Source organism: Branchiostoma floridae, chromosome 7, assembly GCF_000003815.2.
Source record: "Branchiostoma floridae strain S238N-H82 chromosome 7, Bfl_VNyyK, whole genome shotgun sequence".
Lineage (NCBI taxonomy): Eukaryota > Metazoa > Chordata > Leptocardii > Amphioxiformes > Branchiostomatidae > Branchiostoma > Branchiostoma floridae.
The window spans coordinates 21757565-21777944 of NC_049985.1; the positions used below are offsets into that span (position 1 = coordinate 21757565).

Genomic DNA, 20380 nt, shown 5'->3' on the forward strand with positions numbered 1-20380 from the left:
TGCTTGTCACGAAAGTCTAGGAGATAATAGGCGCTGTGTCGCTTAGACTTTCAGTGTACGCTGTAATATGGAATACTGACGGCGCCGTATCATATGAAAGGCCATGTTGATTTTATTATATGGATTACATCCTCTGGGAACTCCAAACATAACGCGAATCAGTGCATAAAAATAAAGTTTGGCCAAAGTTGCCTTCATCAAGAAATCTCAGTTACATTAAATGTATTTAAATTCGCGGGGATTTAATTTCGTGGCAGCGAGAAAAAGGACTCCTCGCGGTGGTTTTAAGTTCGCGGTAGCACCATGCATTGTAGTGCCATGGGAAAATGTTCGCGGTGGTTTTAAGTTCGCGTTGAAGCGGCCAGCGCGAAAACTGCGAACATTAAACCACCGCGAAAGTTTCTGCATTTACAGTAGACTCTATTAGGAAGGCTGAGCGAATGACTAAACGAACATGTATGGTATGCCGCTCTCTTTCTCTCTCTCTCTGTCTCTGTCTCTGTCTCTCTCTCTCTCTCTCTCTCTCTCTCTCTCTCTCTCTCTCTCTCTCTCTCTCTCTCTCTCCAAATAATACATTCTAAACCCCTGGTATCCAGATTTCTGTAACGTACAGCGAAATTAGAGAAAGTCCTTCCGGCCGATTTCCCTCTAATGCGTTGGCTGATCCATGACTTTTTCTTATCCCTTTCATTCCGTTGAAATTGCCTCATTACAGAGAATGTCTCAGGTCTCACCTGTGCGGCTTAAACTGTCGCCCAATCGGGCCCGACGCCTGGAGCTACAATCGCAAGCCTGAGCGAAGGCGGGTGTTGTCCCCAACAACCCCATAATCAAATTATTTGTCTGTAGAGAAAGTAGTCATTCCCTACGTACTAAACCGTTTGTTTATGGGAGGTAGATTGCTACTTTTCTGCAGCGCCTGTTTGAATCCGTCCGTCTGTATAGTGGTTCGTAGGTCCGGACCTCAAACCTGTTTGAATGAGCAGTTTCCACACGGGAGATCGGAATGGTGGAGTCAGCGGCGGTTGTTCAACCACCTCTACGGGGCACATGTGGACCTCTCCCCGACTGGCTATCGGGTTGCCGCGGCCTGTTCTCTGTGGACAGTCCGCTTCCGAGAATCTTTTTCCCGCCCAGGTCTGTTGGCATGGCCGAGTTTGACTCGATCAGAATGATTCTGGCAAAATGGTGAGTACGTAATATAACTTGTTACAGTGCGTTTACTTCTGTTTGACTGAAATCAATGGTCTTTGTTCTTCTATTGAAAAGATGTATAATTAGCGCAAAAAATCGCCTGGCAAAACATCAAAATAGATTAGTTTTTCATAAATATTTTTTCTCAGAATTTTGTGATCTGTGTGGTGTGCTTCCATTACTACCTGTATAGGCCCCATCCATGAATTCCCACCCATGCGAAAACAAACTTTGTTGCCACTTCAATGGACTACAAAGTTGAACTTTCCTGTTAACATCAGTTGTTTCATGACTAAGTTCATATTTTTGTCTTTACGTAATACAACGTCGTTACCTTAAACTTTCAAACGCTTACCCGTCGCCACGTTGGATCTTTTTCCTGGACGTCAAAGCAAATATTTATTTTTACTTCTAATTTCTTTATACTTCTAATTCGGACACACAGCCCATAACAAAACAATACAAACATAAACAAATGTACCACAAGTAAACATACAACAAACCATATACGCATTAAAAGCGTATTTCTAAAATTGGAGTATAGAATGCATTTAAACACATTTTCCTTTGTCTGGTGTCAAAAAGTGTCGGTGATTGTGAAAAAAGATCATAGACCTAGCTCCGCAACCTTTTGGCAATTTCATCATTATGTGTTTTTCTAAACCACACGATATTTCACCTGTACACTACTACTGTCACTAGAACTGACTATATTCCGCAGCTGCAGACCAAACATCTGGGAATTATAACCCAACTATACTAAAGCAGTGAAAGGCGTATTAAAGGTAACAAGAACGCGCGCATTCATAGCTCCTAGGGCCATATATGGTACATTTCTGGTATACGTACATGTATATATACTTTTATTGTAGATGACTACGACATTCCATTACTGAATGTTACATTCCAATGGCTCGCTGATATGCTCAAATTTTCTCGAAAAACAAAAGAACAGCACGCAGTTTTGAAAAACTGAACGACTGCAGAACCGTTGGTAAAGGTTATCATCAAAGTGCCATAATGATGACCAAACGTGTTACTATAACCGTTGAGAGGGGGGTCATTAGTGGACATAAACCGATAAACTTTCAGACACAGACTCTGCCTGTGTTTTACGTTCACAGGTATAGCGTACTCATTTGTTTCAACTCCGGTAAGGAGGGTCATCTCATGAAGGAGTATTGTGGCTGGCCATGTTCTTTCGCCTTTGCTGCATAGACTTGTAGTCACAAGTTGGTATGTCGTCTGCTAGAATGCGCGGTGTTTGTGTTTACATTTTACACTGTAGCGGATTTATAGGTAATATAATATTTTAGAAAGCACCCTTATCTTCATGGAATTGTGAAACAGGATATTGATATTTATGTGGGTCTGTCCTACTGGGTTTTGTCCGAGCAAATGTTAGGTTATACGTTGTTTTAACGTATTTTGTCTAGCGGCTTATTTCATTTACATGTTATTATATATATACACCACAAAAAGGTTCACTGTGAGTCATTGAAGTCGATGTTTTGGGTAACACTAAATGGATTTGTGATTACTGATGTTTGTTCACCTTTGTCATGAAAATAAGTTTTTGGTTATTACCATCAAGAAAGCAATCACGAGGAGGCTTGTTTATAAAGATATAGAACTAGAATAGGAGTTTTCAGCACAGAACATCTTTCTGAAATGTGTACTATGCGGAAGAAAAAGTGCGATTCACTTCTATTGTAGCGAAAATCGATCGGACGACGATTCTGCGGCAATCGCCCGAGCCTCGCATATGATAATAACTTTATTGCACAACAATTGTACAAGGTGCAAAGTATGGCTTATATGTGATAGGGCTAGGGACGGTTTTCGGGTGAAAAATACGCGCAACCCTCTGTCGATCTTAAATATGGCCGATCTTCAATCGATACGCCCGAAAATATTGCATATTTGCTGTGAAGACAGTGATAGTTTCGCAAAATAAAAGTAGACACAGAGTCTAACATTTAAAGAATAGAGTCGCAGCAGTAAAACCTACTAAAGTAGACTATTTCACATGGACGCCCCTCCCTCTACCTCGAGGTTTTTCTACAGATCCTTTGTTTCAGGCGTCTGAAAGAACACATAAAACAACAAACACTACCTGTGTCTCCTGTTTTCAAGCGCAGCGGGTGTCCGCTACTGTCTGAACGGAACCTAAACAAATCAAAGCAATAAGGGATTAGGAATCGGGTCAGAATCTCGTCGTTTGCAATAAATCTGCCAGAGAACACCTATCTCGTCTGGACCCCCTCCCTACTACCCCAAGGTGTTGTTGTATAGATCCTTTGTTTTAGGTGATTCGAGGAACTCAGAAAAAAACACAGACAGTGCCTGTGCACAGCTGGTATCCTCGTCTGTCGGAACATTACTTAAAACATCAAAGTAAATGCTGAAGGTAGACAGAATTAAAGAATAGGGCCGCTGTTGTAAATCGTTCAGCGAGAGCCCATTTCATTTGGACCCCCTACCCACCACCCCAAGGTGCTTCGGCGTATCTTTTGTCACCGGTGACTTCAAGACTTGATGACGGATGAAAAAATGAAACTTTTTTATTGTAAGTTTATGCTCTAACAATTTAAGTACAGGTCTTGGTGATAAATTACGTCTAGGTGCAATTATAGCAAGGACGTGGCGTCTTGCTGCTTCTGCAATGGTTAGTCCATACTAAATTTTAGTATGAACAGGTTCAACTTCTCACTTCCCTAAGACAGTTGTAAATGTAGGGACAGATATATGAATGAATGAATGAATTTATTGCTCAACCATCGCACAAGGTACAATGTACATAGTATGGCAACCAATAACAACTAATAGCTATACAGACAATAGTACACCGAGGCTTCATACAGAAGAACAAAATATTATCGATAACAGTACAATTATGTATGAGTGATCTGGTCTCGCATTTGGAATACATTATAAGAAAACTGACGTACGTAGACGGATATATGAGTTGAACATGAGAGCAGTATATGGAAAATATGATTCTGTGTATCAGCAAGAGAGATGTGTGTTTTGGTAATGAATTATACGTAGTTTAATTATACACGAGGAATATGAATATTTGTTCTATATAAATATCAAACACTAGGAAACTTATATTGTGTATAATCAAAATAAAAACGAGTTTTCTCTCATTTTTGTATAAAGTTCAATATAGAGTCCATTCCAAGTCACCATGAGGGTTTTTAGGTGATATTTTTAATTAGTCTGAAATATTTTGAATAAAAGAATATCTGAGCCACAATGATTAGATTCTTTTCAAAATATTGACTAAGAAAATACTCATTTATTTGAATTCCTTTGAATATTTTAGAAATATTTTGAAAGTAACTGTACAAAAATATCTTTATTTAGAATAATTATGAAACCTCTGTGTGATTATTTCACATTACAAATATTTGTAAACTTTGCCAAATGGTAAAATTAGTTTATTGCCCCCATAAAAGTAAGCCCTATTGTTGCATCTGTATATTTTTAGATTTCACTGCTGGGCACTGGTGGATCCTTTGTGGTGGGCCATTGTTTCATGCCACCCAACCATACTTTGCAAGGATGTGTGAATTACCATCTTCCCAGTCCACTGAACCATTTACAAAAAATGTTAGAAAATGGTAGAAAATGATAAATAATGGTAGAATGCTGTTATCATTATTTAGAAACCATCAGAAGTATCCAATTCCACACCATAAATATTTCCAAAGTTTTACAAGACCAGGGAAATATTTAAAAAGTTGAAACAGTGTTAAAAATATTTCTAAAGTATCAAATGTCCTAGACATATAATTACAAATCTTTAAAATCAATTTTAAACAATGGCAACAAACATCCGCACGGTGACTTGGAATCGACTCTACATATAAAATTAGACAGGCAACATTTTCGAGAAAATGCAGGATGTTTCCCTCCAAGTAGTCTGCCTTTTGTCAAGCTATTCGCACACAATACTGGTATACATCAGGCTCGCCACGGAGGCGTCGCCAAAAATTACAGAAGAGGAAGAAAAGAATACTTCGGCAAAATACAAGTTACAGATTTGGCAAATGCCTTCCTACAAAGAAATGCGGTTATAGGTCCATCTCCTTTTTTCCAATATAGAGATTGAGTCAACTAATCCTGAGTTTGTGCTCATCCTGAGTTTTTCCTATATGTCACATGTTTCTGTGGTGTATTGCTGTTTGGTCATTATACAATTTACTCTGAATTCGTCTTGATAAAACCACATTTCTTAGAGGGCGAGATACCATAAAATAGCCTCTATAGGGGAGAATATATTTGAAAATGGCGGCACAACCAAGTGATCTGGAAGTTATAGAATATTCTAGTGGAGGTTAAGACTGTTTACTATCCCATTGAAAGAAGGAATAGCTCTTTCACAAAGAACAATACATGGTCTGTAACTGAAATTCCTTTTTCTCTGCGTGTTATTTTTGTTTAACGTACGATGTAAGCATGATATATATAAGGTCTATGGTGAAGAACTGTCCGAGGCTGAGCTATATTGTAGTTCACTTGAGTCTTTTTCCTTCTAGTAGTTGAAGTTACGTGAATTTTGACATGTACGTACCACCAGCATCGGGAAGTAAATCATAAATTGTTTATTGACGAGTTATGGGTACGTACGTGCAGTCAGTGAATCCAGGAGATTCATCATCTTAAGGTTACTCAAGACAGAACACCTCCGGGGCTTGACCTTTGCTTCACCTCGCCTCTTTGCAGCACTCACTCACTCACTCTGTGCACATCATAACAAAACGATGTTATAAGCTTGTGTCTGCATATTCTGATCCCTTTCCATATAGATAGCATTTTAAAACGCCAGTGGACGTCGGATACTTCACCAAACAGAATCCTTGGTAGCAAAGTGGACCATTGTTTTATGCCAGTTCAGAAGATAATTATATGTCCTGGTCTAGGTCTGGACCTGGACCTGATCCTTTGGAGCTGGCATGGACCGTACCTGGACATGAATTTTCTGTACCGGTACCCCCCCCCCCCTCCCCCTAATACAGACGTATTCCTTTATAAAGCCTTCACCTTTCATTAATTACCGATTGAATGCAAATAATGTTTCACTTTAGACAGACTACATGATTTATGGTTGTTGCTTGCAAAACAGCTTTTTCGCCGCCTATTCAATAATTATGGCCATTAGCCATATCAGTTGAGAGTTATCATAGTGAGTCACTCTAGTAGGAACTCACCATATTTGTCTTACAGATTACTGCATTTGATTTATTATCTACGTGAAAAATGATGATATTGTTTGTGTGTGTGTGGGTGTCTGTGTATGGGTGCGTTTGTGTGTGTGTGTGTGTATTTGTGTTTCCGGATATTTGAGGTCAGCATAACTTCAGAACCTCTTGTATATATGGAATGTAATGATATTTAGTAAGTGAATGGGGACCGAAAAGACGAAGGTCAAGGTCGATTTTGGCCCCCTGGTATGTGACATTGGTACTGCAGCAGAACTTCCGGATTGTGTATCTTTCGACCTGGACTTCCTATAGTCTTGATAATTATTTTTTTTATCGGCAGATAGCTTGTGATGTACGGAAGGAATTGTGTAGGAGCGTATGGAAACACAGCAATGGTTTTTTTGTGTGCGAAGCAGCGTTTGCATGTTTTGCGGCTTATCGGACCAAGAAAATAACAAGAGCAAAGTAGAGGAGAGTAACGAGAGTTGATAGTTTTTTTACCAAGTTTCTACAGTCAAACTTGGTCTAGGATATCAGTGTTTTTTACATGACGATAGGATTTTAAAACGACAATAGAAGTAAAATACTCCATCAAACAGATTCATCTGTAGCGAAATGGATCATTGTTTTGAGTGTTGCCCATTCACAAGTTTTCACAAACAATTAGGTGCAGGTTCAGGTCCGGATCTGGACCTGGTATTCTGGACCTGGACCGTACCTGTTCCTGGATTTTCTGTACCGGGTTCCACCTAATCTCCAAGCAGACGGTGGCATTTATGAGATAGTATCATCAGCCTGGGAAGGTCAAAGAAGCTCCTCTGTCGGCTAAACTTCTTCCAGGAAACTTATGATACTACTGTAAATGCATTTAAGTTCGCGGGGATTTAATTTCGCGGTAGCGGGAAGATGACTTTTCGCAGTGGTTTTAAGTTCGCGGTAACACCGTAGACTACAGTCTAATACCATAATAGAAAAATGTTCGCGGTGGATTTAAGTTCGCGGTGAAGTGGTCAACGCGAAAACCGCGAACATTAATCCACCGCGAACATTTCTGAATTTACAGTATCTTATGCCAACGCAAAATCTGCTTGGAGATTAGATCCCACCCTTTTGACAGAGAATCCGCATGGAATAGCAACGACCATTTACAAGACGGAAATTAGCGACGCCGGAGGCACTCTCTATTGTACGACTCACTCCGTTGGTAGGTTCTGTTGTTGAATTTTGTCCGCGTGACGCTTTTTCTGAGAAGAAAGTGACAGAGAACCATCGCCGCTGGAGGCAATTTAGTCATCTTTAGGCTGTTTGCCGCGAAGAACAAAGGAGAGTTAACATTGTGTCAAAAACAACGTACAGCAACTAGGGAAAGCAGGCGAAGTGTAATACCCGGTACCCTTCTGGAATTATGTTTACTTAGTAGATGTTACCGACTTGTTGCACCGTTTTAAACGGCGAGAGATGCTCAAAATAGACCTTAAACAGACAATACAATTTTCGCCATCAGACATGTGTGCGGCTAGTTTAAATTGATCGTAGGTAACAAGTAAATATATTAATCCCCATCAGACAACATCCGGGGTTGGAGTTGATTGATTGAAAATAATGCGGATATACATTCGTTCATTCATGTAGTCTTGGACAATACGTGCCGAAGAAGCTTCACCAGGTGCACGTGGCCTAGTCTTCATTGGACTAGTTAAACTGTAATATCCACCACATAAATTGGACTCACCCAAATTTTTTTACTGAACAACACCAGTTTTTGTCAAGGAATGAACAATCCACTGCCGTCGTGACGTCACGTTATGCAGATAGAACACGTGACTCAGTAAGCAGTGGATCATGCGTTGCAGGAAGTCTATGGCACCCACCGTCTCTGTTTAGGGATGGTTGTAAAACTCTGATGTAGATGGCTTCTTTGATCCCTCTAGCAAAAAAAAGTCTGGTTCTATGTCGAAGATTTCAACTTTGTCCAGTGAAACCGAATGACCCGGTGATTTATGTGGATATGTTGGGAAGAAACTTCTGAGGTTGTTGAACTCCGGTGTCTGTGTTTAAGGAACCTGGTATTGAGTGATCTCTCAGTCTCCCAATCTCTCAATTATGACTTCTACCAACACAGATAAACTTTCAAGTTAAGGTGGCCTAGTCTATATATGTGTGGCGTCAAATGGTCGAGTGGGTAGGCCAGTGGACACAAGATATGCTAGTCGTTGTGTCCATGGGAAAGGCCCTTCATCACATGACTTTCCTCGGGCGTAAGAAAATATGGGTATCTTGCTTCTTTGGGCGCTCTGCCTCCCAAGAATATGCCCTAGACACATAGGATAACAGTTCACTGCACCTATTCATTTATTGCTGTGAATTTTCATGGAAAAATATTGATGTTCAATCTTTTGCACCTCCCTCTTGTTTAAGACACGAAATTTCCAGATCATTTAGATGATGATAGGTTTGAAGCCGGTAGAAAGCTACCGGTATAAAGCCACCATACCAGCATGGCTATCACATCAAAATATATGCCACAGGCCGTCTACTATTCAAAAATAACAAGGAGAATGTACCACCCCGGAGGGCAATGATATGTGAAATTTGGGGTCCTGGCCCATGGACTAAATTCCCCTACCTACCCTTTTCTTTACGTTTATATAATCAAGGGGGTTTCCAAACTATTCATGGTTTTGGAGCGTAATAGAAACTGTGAGCACGCAGTACATATCAATGAGTCGCGGTTAAACTGCCCTTCGGCGTAACACACCAGCTTCACAGAAACTATATTTTTCTGCATCTAGCGACTTGATACACTTTACCCTTGCCTACCTAGCTACACAATGTCTTAGAATTATAAGAACTACCGTCTTAAGACCCCCTAAAGTAGTGTATTCTAACGGACAGGCAAGGAAAGTAATTCGTCTATTCATGTCGCTTAACTCACCTCTTTGTTTATGAAAACTGACCGCACATGTATCGTTTACATTGTAATTACATATTGACGAGTCTATAATTGCATATTTTTGCTACTCTCTGTGTCAAATTGACACCAGAAGAGCACATTTTCACTTTCATATTCATGAAGATTATTTAGATTTCAAGCTAAATTTTGTAGGTTAATTCTGAGCTAACAGTAACATGACAGCTGTTTAGTTGATTAAAACTTTGCGTACCGAGGTTTGTTTTCTCTTTTTAAGTAGTCACTGATGCCAACAACGAGGGGATTACAACTCCATAAACAATAGGCTACTGTTTGAAAGTGGTCTTCTTTCATTGATCAGTGAAATCGTTAATCCTTTAAATCCTCTTTAATCCTATCTAAGTACCTGCGGATTAAGACGAACCCACCTGTCACTTTTGATTCATTTTGCTGTAATTACGGGCAGGCAAATTAAAGGGGCATTCCACTCCACACGGAGTGTTATTTTCCGATAGATATCAATTTTAGGAAGTGATAACTGCATACTACTTCACATTATACGATAAAGTACTCAGTTGCTCCACATGCCTCAAAAGCATTCAGTCTTTTACTAAACTCCCCAAGTACCCTCTAATTGAATTAATCCTATGGCTGAATACAATGCAAAACTTTTAGGTAAGGTTACAAAACTAATTTTAGGTTCGCTAAGAAATCTCGTTTGTTCTTGTATTCTTTGCTATCTTATGAGAATTTTGCCTTCTCGGTGTGCTTAGCGTACCTTATTTATTCCGAAAATATGTACGATAAACAAAGTGTCTATGCGTATAGGGAATGCATGGGTAGGGTCTGCATGGGTTTAGTGAGTGTCATTATTGTTTCATAAAACACACATCACGTAATCCATCCCAAGTGAATTCCACAAAATTCGGCTGATTGTGTATTCATTGACACATTATCTATTGGAAAACAAGACTCCCTTCTGGAGTGGAATGCCCCTTTAAGGTTTGTGTCAGTAAGCACAGATGGATGAACAGACTCGACCAGATCTACGACCAGAATGTTTTTTTGGTAAACATGATTGATTGCATCATTTATCATAATTGAAGACGAAGTGTCCAGATAAGTTTGTAATGGTTAAATAACATTCGTAAAAAAATGCATTTACACGGCCTATCCGCTAGGGGCTGCAAGTGCAGCCGCCCTAAAACCGAAATCGCTCAGCAAATTTTATAGATAAAGAACGATTTTTTTTACATCTCAAGCCCTTTGTTGTCGTTTTATTTATCCATTAGTTTGTCTGTAAAATCAAGAAATATACGTAAATTATTCTAGCATGCTCACAACTAATTAATTTTACGCTCCGGGAGTTTTGCTGTCTTTTATATATCAGAATAGAGTTAATTCCAGTTATGGCGGCCATGTTGGATTTCTGGGGTCATCTGGGGTCATGGCACCAGAGCGAGACTGCAGATGTTGGCAGCTGGGCATTCTACTATATAGGCTGTATTGCAGACATAAGTATGTCATCTTCGGGAGTGCATTTCACCCCTCTAAGGTTAAATACTGCACAATATATGCCTGTTATCTGTAGATACCCACAAACTGCCCGGGCGGGCACCGTTTGGCTAACGTTACATTTCCAAATCGGGACCCGGCCGGGCTGTTTGTGGAAACAAAAATTGAAATATATACATAACATATGCCCCAAATGATGACCATGACTACTCTCTTTACGTCGGGTGTTGTTTGATGTCTTTTTATAATACTTTTCGTTCCCGAAAACTGCCCGGCCGGGCCCCGGTTTGGAAATGTGACATAGGTCTTTGGAAATGTGACATGACAAATTTTTTCTGATCTTTCCCATTTCTTACAGTAACGTACAATCCGAGTGGATAAAACACGTGCGTCCGGACGGGTCTTTATTCTACCTGGAGCCAAAACCAGATCCGGATTTGAATCCGGACAGAAGACCCGGAACAATTAGACACAAAAATAGCAACGTAAAACGGAGAAGGAATTCTGGCATAGAGGACGACCTTGTACGAGGACAACGGAAATCTAGTAAGGTCATAATATCCGTGCTTCGAACTCTTTTGAGGAAGAAAAGCGGAAGAAATGGCCATTATACCAATGGATCTGGACTCAATAGAGAGAGGACAATGTACGCTTTAACTAACTACGCAGAGTTACAGAAGTTTCACGTGCGGTTAAAAGTAGACCCAAGAGGTGGCGGGAATTTACTGGACGGAGTCTTTCCGATAGAAAAACTGACAAGAGTTGAATGGTTATCGGAGGACAGCGCAAACTATCACTGCAGTGGGAAAAGAATCTTCGTCGAAGATCTACCGGAGTATGGAGCTTTGACAAGACTTTCGAATCTACGGAGAGGTATGTGACACTAAGTATGTCCACTGTTCCAAGTACGCATGCGCAGCGACAGGCATTGTGGGTAAAATGTCAAAGGTGAAGGCTCCAAACGTGTAAACAGTTCTCGTCTCGGCCATTGTCTCCTTTTATGGAAATGTCCAAATGTTTGTTTATGTCTCGGGGGCTTTCACCTTTGACATATTACCCACAATTCATGTTCCTGTACACGCGCACTCGCGATTGTGAGTTTGTGACCGCGCTTGTAGTTTTAGTTCATTCTGATATTCCTCTAATTATCATATTTCAGGGTTCAAAAAAGGAAATGACGTCTACATATACAAGCACGGGCTTGTATATAAACGAATGAATGAATGAACTTTATTGCACAACATTTGGACATGGTACAATTGTAAGGCAACAGTAACAAGTCAATTAATACAATGATACTCGTCTAAGTTCTATAACTGCATACAAATATAGTATAGAAATGTGAACATAAATGTGATATTTGATCCGCATGATCCTCATGATTTCCGTCACTTCCATACCATCTTTTAAAATAGTCGAACCAGTATTCCGGCCACAGCTAGGGTCTGGTACTAGTATACTGACTGCTGTGTGTATGAATCTCCTGCCAGTTGAGTGTGTTCTTGAGGGAGGTTCGGTAGCGTTGAACAAATAGTTCAAGCTTACTTGCTATCGACTGTTTGTAAATGTCTTCCCTGTGCCTGTACGATAAATCAAATGAATCATAATTGCTATTGACAGTTTCAAACGGTAAATATCTGCCCTGTGCCTATACGACAGGTGATTGTATCTCGGCCCTGAATGACATCCCGGTGACCCGTGGTAACCTCAGCCGTCTGCTGGCGGCCATCTCTCAACCTATGGAGGTAGGATACCCGGAATGTGGGACAAATGACCTACAAATGTCGAGTCGACATAGTTTAAGTGGACGTCTCCGTGGTCTAATTCCACCAGTGACAAGTATTTGAAGCCTCCTTTGTGCACCTAGATGGAAAGAGAGATAGAGAGGCCGGACACAAATATCTGAAACGAAGCAACTGGTCATACCGAATCGACATTTTCAACATTCTAACCTCCTTGATTTATCTAAATCTATCAAAAAGGAGTTTGTAATATGTCATCAAAAGAAATCGTCACTTTTGATTGTGAGCATATAGTAATTCAGTTAGATATCGTGACAACAAGCCCTCCCATACTAGAATAATGTAAATGTGCATTTGTTTATCCCATTTATCTATTTTAATGATCATTTTGGCTGAAAAAAGAAAATAACGAACAATTCTGACGTAAATATCATGCCAGTGTCTGTTATCATGCAACGGATTTATGACGTCATTATCAGACGACTTTTATCATGGTAAAATAAGTACGTATCTGAGGTAAACTCTGTGTGGAAAAAGTCTGACCTATGTTCAAACATGTCCTTCTGTAGGTGACTCTGACGATCGAAAGGTCACAGAAGGGAAGTCTACGCATGCGCAACGCCGTGCATCAGTTGGACGCTGTTCCGGAATCCAGCTCAGATGGAGCGCATGCGCAACAGAGAGAATTATTGTTTCCGTCCAATTGGTCGAAAATGGACCCAAAAGGCCAGACGGCGAATCTTAGATGTTGACCACTGACTAAAGTCGCCAGGTGGCGCCATTGAGCGCCCAAAACTGCCTTGTCAAATATCTCATACTTCAGTTGCAGTCAAACCTGTACAAGTGACCACCTTTACGTAAGGACTACATTGCCAAAATGACCGCTTTTTGGTGATGGTCGATAGATAATTTTTCCATATGCACAATCATAAAATAAAATGTGCAGAATATAATCCTGTCCACATTTTATCCGTCCCCTGAGCGGTCTTCTGGAGCAATTTCAAGTTACTAGTACTGGACATGTATTTCATTGTTGCTCGTTATGTGGACGCCAGTATATAAATCAGAAAGAGTTCATGAATAGTAAAACTATAATGAACTGCTGCTAGAAATATAATCTGAACAGTGTATATTTGTTTACTCGTTAGAGCCCAGCATCTACTAGAATAATTCATTTTTGACTGTACACGTATTCTGTGGCCTAGTGACCATGTAGTCGCTACCCTACTATAAACCCTACTACATACAAACAGTTGAAAGTTTGCCAAATAGATTAAAACAGATTCCAAAGTCAATGAAGAAGAAGGTGTGAAAGAACAAAAGTGAAACTCGTTGTTCGATATTCCATGCTTTTTGTGTGTAGTCATTTGTTCAACCTTCTTGACCACTTAGATTTCATACTGAAGGCAACTTTTTTTGTGACACCTTTTTTTTTGTTATACGCACGATTCGTTTTGGGGTTCCCAGAGGATGTTATTCATGTAATCAAATCAACGTGGCTTAAATGTGCTGTTAACTACGGTTCACCTTTTCTTTGCCATTGATGTCTCTTATCGGTGTTACACCGGAAATTAAGAAGGATTTTCACGAATTCTTAAAGTTAAAAGAAACAATGTCCCCAAGGCGTTTTATTCTTCTCAAGTGTCTGTCTTAGCAGTGTTAAAAAGAAAAGACAACTGTTACTGATAAGACTGTGAGCCCCGCTAAGATACCTCAGGTAAGGAATCCAGAACTCGCGTTTACCTGTGCGGATGTGTACTATTCCCAGTAGGGGGTGGGAGGGGCGAATCACACACGGTAAGTGTCTGGGCGGAACGCTCTAGGCAAATTGGAACAACAAAAACAAAGCCTACAAATTACAAATGACAGTTCGTTGGTGGCTCGCACTCAACACTGTACTTTACATGTAATTTTGAGAGTGTACAATACTACTAGTACCGATAGGAGATAGAAAATTTATAATCATTTTTAATATGGTAAATGGCAGGGATTTCATATTTCAGATATGAGCTCGAGTAGCTTTTCAAAAGGCAAATTCAAAGAAATATGTGTTGTACTCCTTTGCACCTAATGTACATGAATAACGACGTCGTTTCATCCCCCCTTTATTAATGATTGGGAAATAACCTGCGTTTTCTCGAAAATGTTGCCTTTCTAGTGTCTAAATGAATTGGCAAGAGCACACTGGGGTCGACGGCCGTGTGACCATTGACCTTACTGTTGTTTCCTATTGGACTATTCAAATTTTCAACGTCTTTATATATCTCTTCATATTTAGGGTGTAAGCCCAAGACTTGCTCTGGTCAGTGTCACTAGTACTGACAGAAGGTCATGAAACAAGAAATATCTGATACTGTAAATGCAGAAACTTTCGCGGTGAATGTTCGCGGTTTTCGCGGTGGCCACTTCACCGCGAACTTAAAAACCACCGCGAAGGGTCTTTTTCCCGCTACCGCCAAATTAAATCCCCGCAAACTTGATGCACAGTAGTTTCCAAAATCACATCCAGTTGCTTGAGTATCTGTTTATTTAGCGTCTAACCTAAACAAGTAGTTACATGTACATGTGGCAAAGTTCCGCAGTCGTGTGAATAGGGCAAAATTACACTTGAAATATCCCTTTCATAGTCACACATATTGTACTTCAGTTCTTCAATCCGTTTCTATCGGTGTTGAGGCACCCTTTGTGAGATCCAAGACCGCTGAAATCAACTGTTTGTTTGAAACTTGCCGAACGAATAATGAAAAAAGGAGGGTTGTACTGCAGCGCAACACAAGACCATTGGATGATACAAAACGGGCTCAATCGATAACAAAACGTTATTTCTAACACTTTTCAGGGAGGTATTTGTCGTGAGCAAAAGATCAAAAGTCGCACATGATCACGTGACATACCTGTCTGTTTACGTAACCCTAGTATTTCACATGTCACCTGTTTCGTGCCAAACACACAGTACTTATTTGTTGTTGCTTGTGATCCATCGGTAAGCAAATCACTCTGTTGTTCACACAAAGTTGATACACCCACTTTAGCTAGTCTCTTTCAGACTAACTATATACGCTGATTACCCTATACTATAGGGAGGATAATTTGCTAGGCCCAGGGAGTTTTGCCACCCAAACTGGCCAAATTCCCCTTTTTGTCGAATTCTACAATCCTTTCCTTCGAAGGAAGGCCTGGTGGACGCTGCATTTTAGCCATTTTAGCCGTTTTGTAATTACAAAAGTGTACGGGACGGCCTTTCAGCAATAACTATTGACTAATCGGTCGTAAGAAATAATTCACCTAGAGAGGGTTAGCTTTTTGTCCAATTGTACAATCCATCCCTCCGAAGGAAGGTCTGGTGGACGTGCTACATTTTAGCCTTTTAGCCGTCTTGTAATGACAAAAGTGTCCAAACGTACTGGACGACCTTTTAGTGATATATTAAATTATTGACTAATCGTTCGTAAGTGATAATTCACTCAGAGAGGGCTATCTTACCTGGATACTGTGTGTCACAGTAGACCAAGTTTGGAGACCCTGGAAAACCAGACTTTTTGCCGGGGTCAGCAGAGAATTTGTTCTGTAGTCAAGGCAGGTTTTCCCGAGGACCTTAGATAAACACACCGGAGATTTGTCGAGCTAGGTCCTCGGGAAAACCTGCCTTGGCTGCCGAAAAAAGTCTCTGCCGTCCCTGACTAAAAGTCTGGTTCGCCAGGGTAGATACAAACTAATAGATTATTCTTTATACTATCCCTGTACTTTTAACTCTGCTCTCAAAGTTTCTGTCACTACTGACGGTTTTGTCAGTTATACACTTGAATTGTTTGATGCTTACGTAACCAGTGTCCAAGCAGATGGTGGGAAAGGGTCACAACATTGTAAATATTTATAGGTTGTTTTATGAGAAGAGAAGACTTTGAGAAAACAAAAGGAATACGTGACAAGCTTACAGTTCACCGTTTTCTGAATGACAACACACAACAACCATTAACATAGCCTCCGGCTAGGCTTCAGTCTGAAAGACATTATTGGATTCTAGAAATAGTGTTTTGGGCGATGCCATTTGGCAGAGGGATGCGGGGGTGGATGACTTCACTTGTAAAGGGTTTGTGCGTTTTCTATATAGGCTTGCAAACTCTATATGGTCATAAAAACCAATTAAAATGGATAGGACATGCTGCATTTATGACTCGCGTTCATGTATACAAAAAAAATGAATGAATTATTCTCTCTTTGAGTGAAGGAAATATTCTGCTTCTTGACAGCCCCTAGCCCCTCCCAAAAAAAAAATTTCAACAAATTTCACTATTTCCTTGCTGCTACCAAAGCTGTTGTCCCAACAAGCAAAAAGAAGATTGCATTAGGTTTATACACATTCTAAACCTAGGATGACACCCCCCATATGCAGTGAAATCGCCCAGGTATCACTGCACACATCGCAGTTGAAAAGTGAGAGCTGTCCTAGTCTCTCGGGGCTTTAGGCCTGACGTGTTCTATATCTCGTCCCTTGTTGAGCAAACAACGGCCACAGTCGTTCAGACAGGTGTAACGTTACGGGGATTCGTGGAACCGAATCAGAACGCGCTGTGTTATATAGAAGGAGCCGCGATAGACAGTGAAAAGAACGAGTCGCTTCTTCTTCAAAAGTTATAAGCTTACGCCACGGTGGCAGCAGAGATTCGCGTGTTAAGGGTGGATTTGTCTCTAATCTTACCCGCCTAAAGGCGATGTTTCACGGAAAATTTAACTAACTGTTGCCCGGCACACGGTGGGGTTAGTAGTCGCGACAGGGCTCGGAGGCGGCCGCCCCAAGATGTCGGAGTCCGGCGATGCGCCACCGCCGCTGCTACCGGAGTTGAAGCGGCAGGACTTGGAGCTGCTCCGGTGGTTGGCCGTGTCGCACCACGGCATGTTCTCTCGACACGCGCCGCTGCCGCGGTACTACTTTCGCCGGTCTACAAAACACCTGCCCGACTTCGACACCATCGGCATGATCCTGGCAAAGAGGTAAGGTTTGTTTGTTGTCTTACTTGTTCTTGCGAAACAGAGAACGATTTTGACAACTCTTAACTGGCTTTAGCTGAGTGTACCTAGCATATATGAGTCGTCGTTTCAATATATCATGTTCATATGTAATGTTAGAGAATATTCATATTGTTGTCTTACTAGGTCTTGCGAAACAGAGAACTATTATGGCCAACTCCTATCTGGCTTTAACAGGGTGTAGCTAGCATATACGAGTCGTTTTTGTCATGTATCATGTTTATGTGTAACGTTAGAGAATATCCCTATTGTTTTTTTACTAGTTCTTGCAATACCAACGGAGACAGAGACCGATTTTGGCCACTTCTAACTGGCTTTTATAGCTGGGTGTAGCTAGCATATGAGTCGTTTTGTCATATATCATGTTCAGGTGTAACGTTAGAGAATATCCATATTGTTGTCTCACTAGTTCTTGCGAGACAGAGAATGGTTTTGGCCAACTCCTAACTGGTGTAGCTAGCATATATGAGTCATTTTGTCATATATCATGTTCAGATGTAATGTTAGAGAATATCCATATTGTTGTCTTACTAGTTTTTGCGATACCAACAGAGACAGAAAGAATTTAGCTGACTTTAGTTGAGTGCAGCTATAGCTAGCATTTATATGATTCTTGTTGTCATAACGTGTTATATCATCGATATCAGTTCAGGTGTAACGTTAGAGAATATCCATATTGTTGCCTTACTAGTTTTTGCAATATCAACGGAGATGATTTTGGCCACTCCTAACTGGCTTTTATAGCCGTGTAGCTAGCATATGAGTCGCCGTTATTATACAATATTGTTCAGGTGTAACGTTAGAGAATATCTAAAGGTGTGTATGGGGCAAGTACAGGTATTTTACCCTTGGCATAGCTTTATGTGGAATGCTGTTACGTGTCGATTTCAGGGTTGAGCTTAGAAGGACTTGATGAACCAATTTACCACTGTATTAATCTTCACTATATTCAGGATAAAGAAAAAAAACGTGTAGAAAACTTCCTTTGTTATCCAAATGGTATACAATGTGAAATGTAAGTTATAAGTCTTCAAATACACCATGTGTGTACATTTTAGTGCAACAGGTGTATAATACATAGATCGCAGAATTCTTTGAATTCTTGTGACTCTATCTTTGCAACTTGACTTGCCACGTCTACAGTTAGATAGCCTTACAAAAAATTCTTTCGGACTCCGTCAGCCCAAAGTTTGTACCATTATGCTAACCAGTTGGGGTTTTTGTGGAAAAAAAGCCGCGATTTAGTTTTCATATCCTCCCTCGGATAGGACGTTAAATGGAGGTCCCGTGTCTGGGGAGAGCCATACACCAGGCACGCTAAAGAACCCCCACACGTGCGATGGTGCGGTGTGCGTTGATGCAAATCCTTCTGTCGGGAGTTGGTGATTCACTGCAAGTCACCTGGATGGAGGCCTGGCGAACCTCTGTCTCGTTATCAGCCATACGGTGATTAACATCATTCACCCGGACGGGAGACCTGGCGCATCCCCGTCTTGTAGTTCGAACGGGTATATCACCCCGTAAGGGGCGGTATAACCCCGTCGTGTGTAAGCACGTCGACCGATGATGAGTTTGCATTGAGCAACGTACTGTCGTCTTCAGACGCTGGCGTATCTCTGTATCCAAAACAACATCGTTATTTCGTCTTCTCTGTCTCTTACACTGTGTACCGATGGCTGTCTAATGACACTACGGTAACTTTCATAAGCAATCAAACCTACCAAAGAAGACTATTCAGCGAATCAATAGCAAATGAACTCTTTATTGACACGACAAAAGTACAGCGACTTTCGTAAGGTCTATAACAACTACTTACAGTACAACTAAACACACATATATGGATATCTATAGGTATGAATAAATCAGCATATAGGGACTAGCATGTCATTTACACTATTGCTTCTACGATATAGACATTCTATCTTGAATATATTTGCCTACTTGTACACAGTGAGGATTATCGCCTCCCATTCGCGAGGCCGGCTTCTCGGGGACCCCCCGCTGAGTTGTTGGACGAATCCTCCGGACTTGTTTTGAAATTTTGCCGACATTTGGGCTACGACAGTAAAATTTCCACCTAGACGCCGAAAAAAAAGCTGTCGGCGACCAGGTATCGGCTCCGCAGAAGTCGGGAAAAACTGTATCTAGATTTTCTAATTTCTCTGCAGGGGTTGGATTGTGACAGCTGATAGTTGATTGATGAGGTAGAGTCACACAGGTCTGGTACGGCTGCCATCCCGTGTTAACTCAGACCGCTTCAGTACGACAGTAATTGTTGATACTGACATGAGATTCTAGGGTCTGAAATCTTCTCACACCAAGGGGGTTATGCACCTTTAACCCCAGTCCTTGGACGTACGGAATCATGCTTGTCTCGTACTGGGTCATTCAAGGTGGTTCTTGTCAAGGTACGTGGATCCGACGGCATAACGTCACATCAGAGAGAGTAGGTGACCAGCTGTAACGTACGTATATTGAAGTCCAAATGATTCACGTATTCATAATTTTGACTGAGGGTAAGTTATTTTTTTAAGTTTGTTTCACGCGTGGGTATATATATATATATATATATATATATATATATATATATATATATATATATATATATAGAGAGAGAGAGAGAGAGAGAGAGAGAGAGAGATATTCAAGTCCGTATGAAGTCCATATGTAAGTCTTAGTCACTACCAGGCTCCACAGGTTGTTGGAAAAACAGCAGAAATTGGGCATATGTTGACAGATAATAAACATGTCAGACGAGATAGCTTGGTGACAAACCA

At 40.8% G+C, this 20380-nt stretch overlaps 2 protein-coding genes across 2 annotated transcripts in view; one reads left to right on the top strand and one right to left on the bottom strand.

Annotated features, from left to right (window-relative positions):
- The first annotated feature begins 11197 nt into the window (after positions 1 to 11197).
- Positions 11198 to 13463, top strand: LOC118419702 (protein inturned-like). The gene is made up of 3 exons (XM_035826234.1): positions 11198 to 11706; positions 12493 to 12578; positions 13145 to 13463. Exons 1-3 carry the CDS (start codon positions 11478 to 11480, stop codon positions 13325 to 13327), a joined length of 498 nt encoding a protein of 165 aa, XP_035682127.1. The 5' UTR covers positions 11198 to 11477; the 3' UTR covers positions 13328 to 13463.
- Positions 13464 to 19201: 5738 nt separating this feature from the next.
- The window catches only part of LOC118420169 (hydroxysteroid 11-beta-dehydrogenase 1-like protein A), a 22280-nt gene continuing 21101 nt past the window's right edge, over positions 19202 to 20380 (bottom strand). Inside the window, exon 7 of the mRNA XM_035826881.1 lies at positions 19202 to 19219. Coding sequence (XP_035682774.1) covers positions 19202 to 19219 — 18 coding nt within the window. The remainder of the gene's footprint in view (positions 19220 to 20380) is intronic.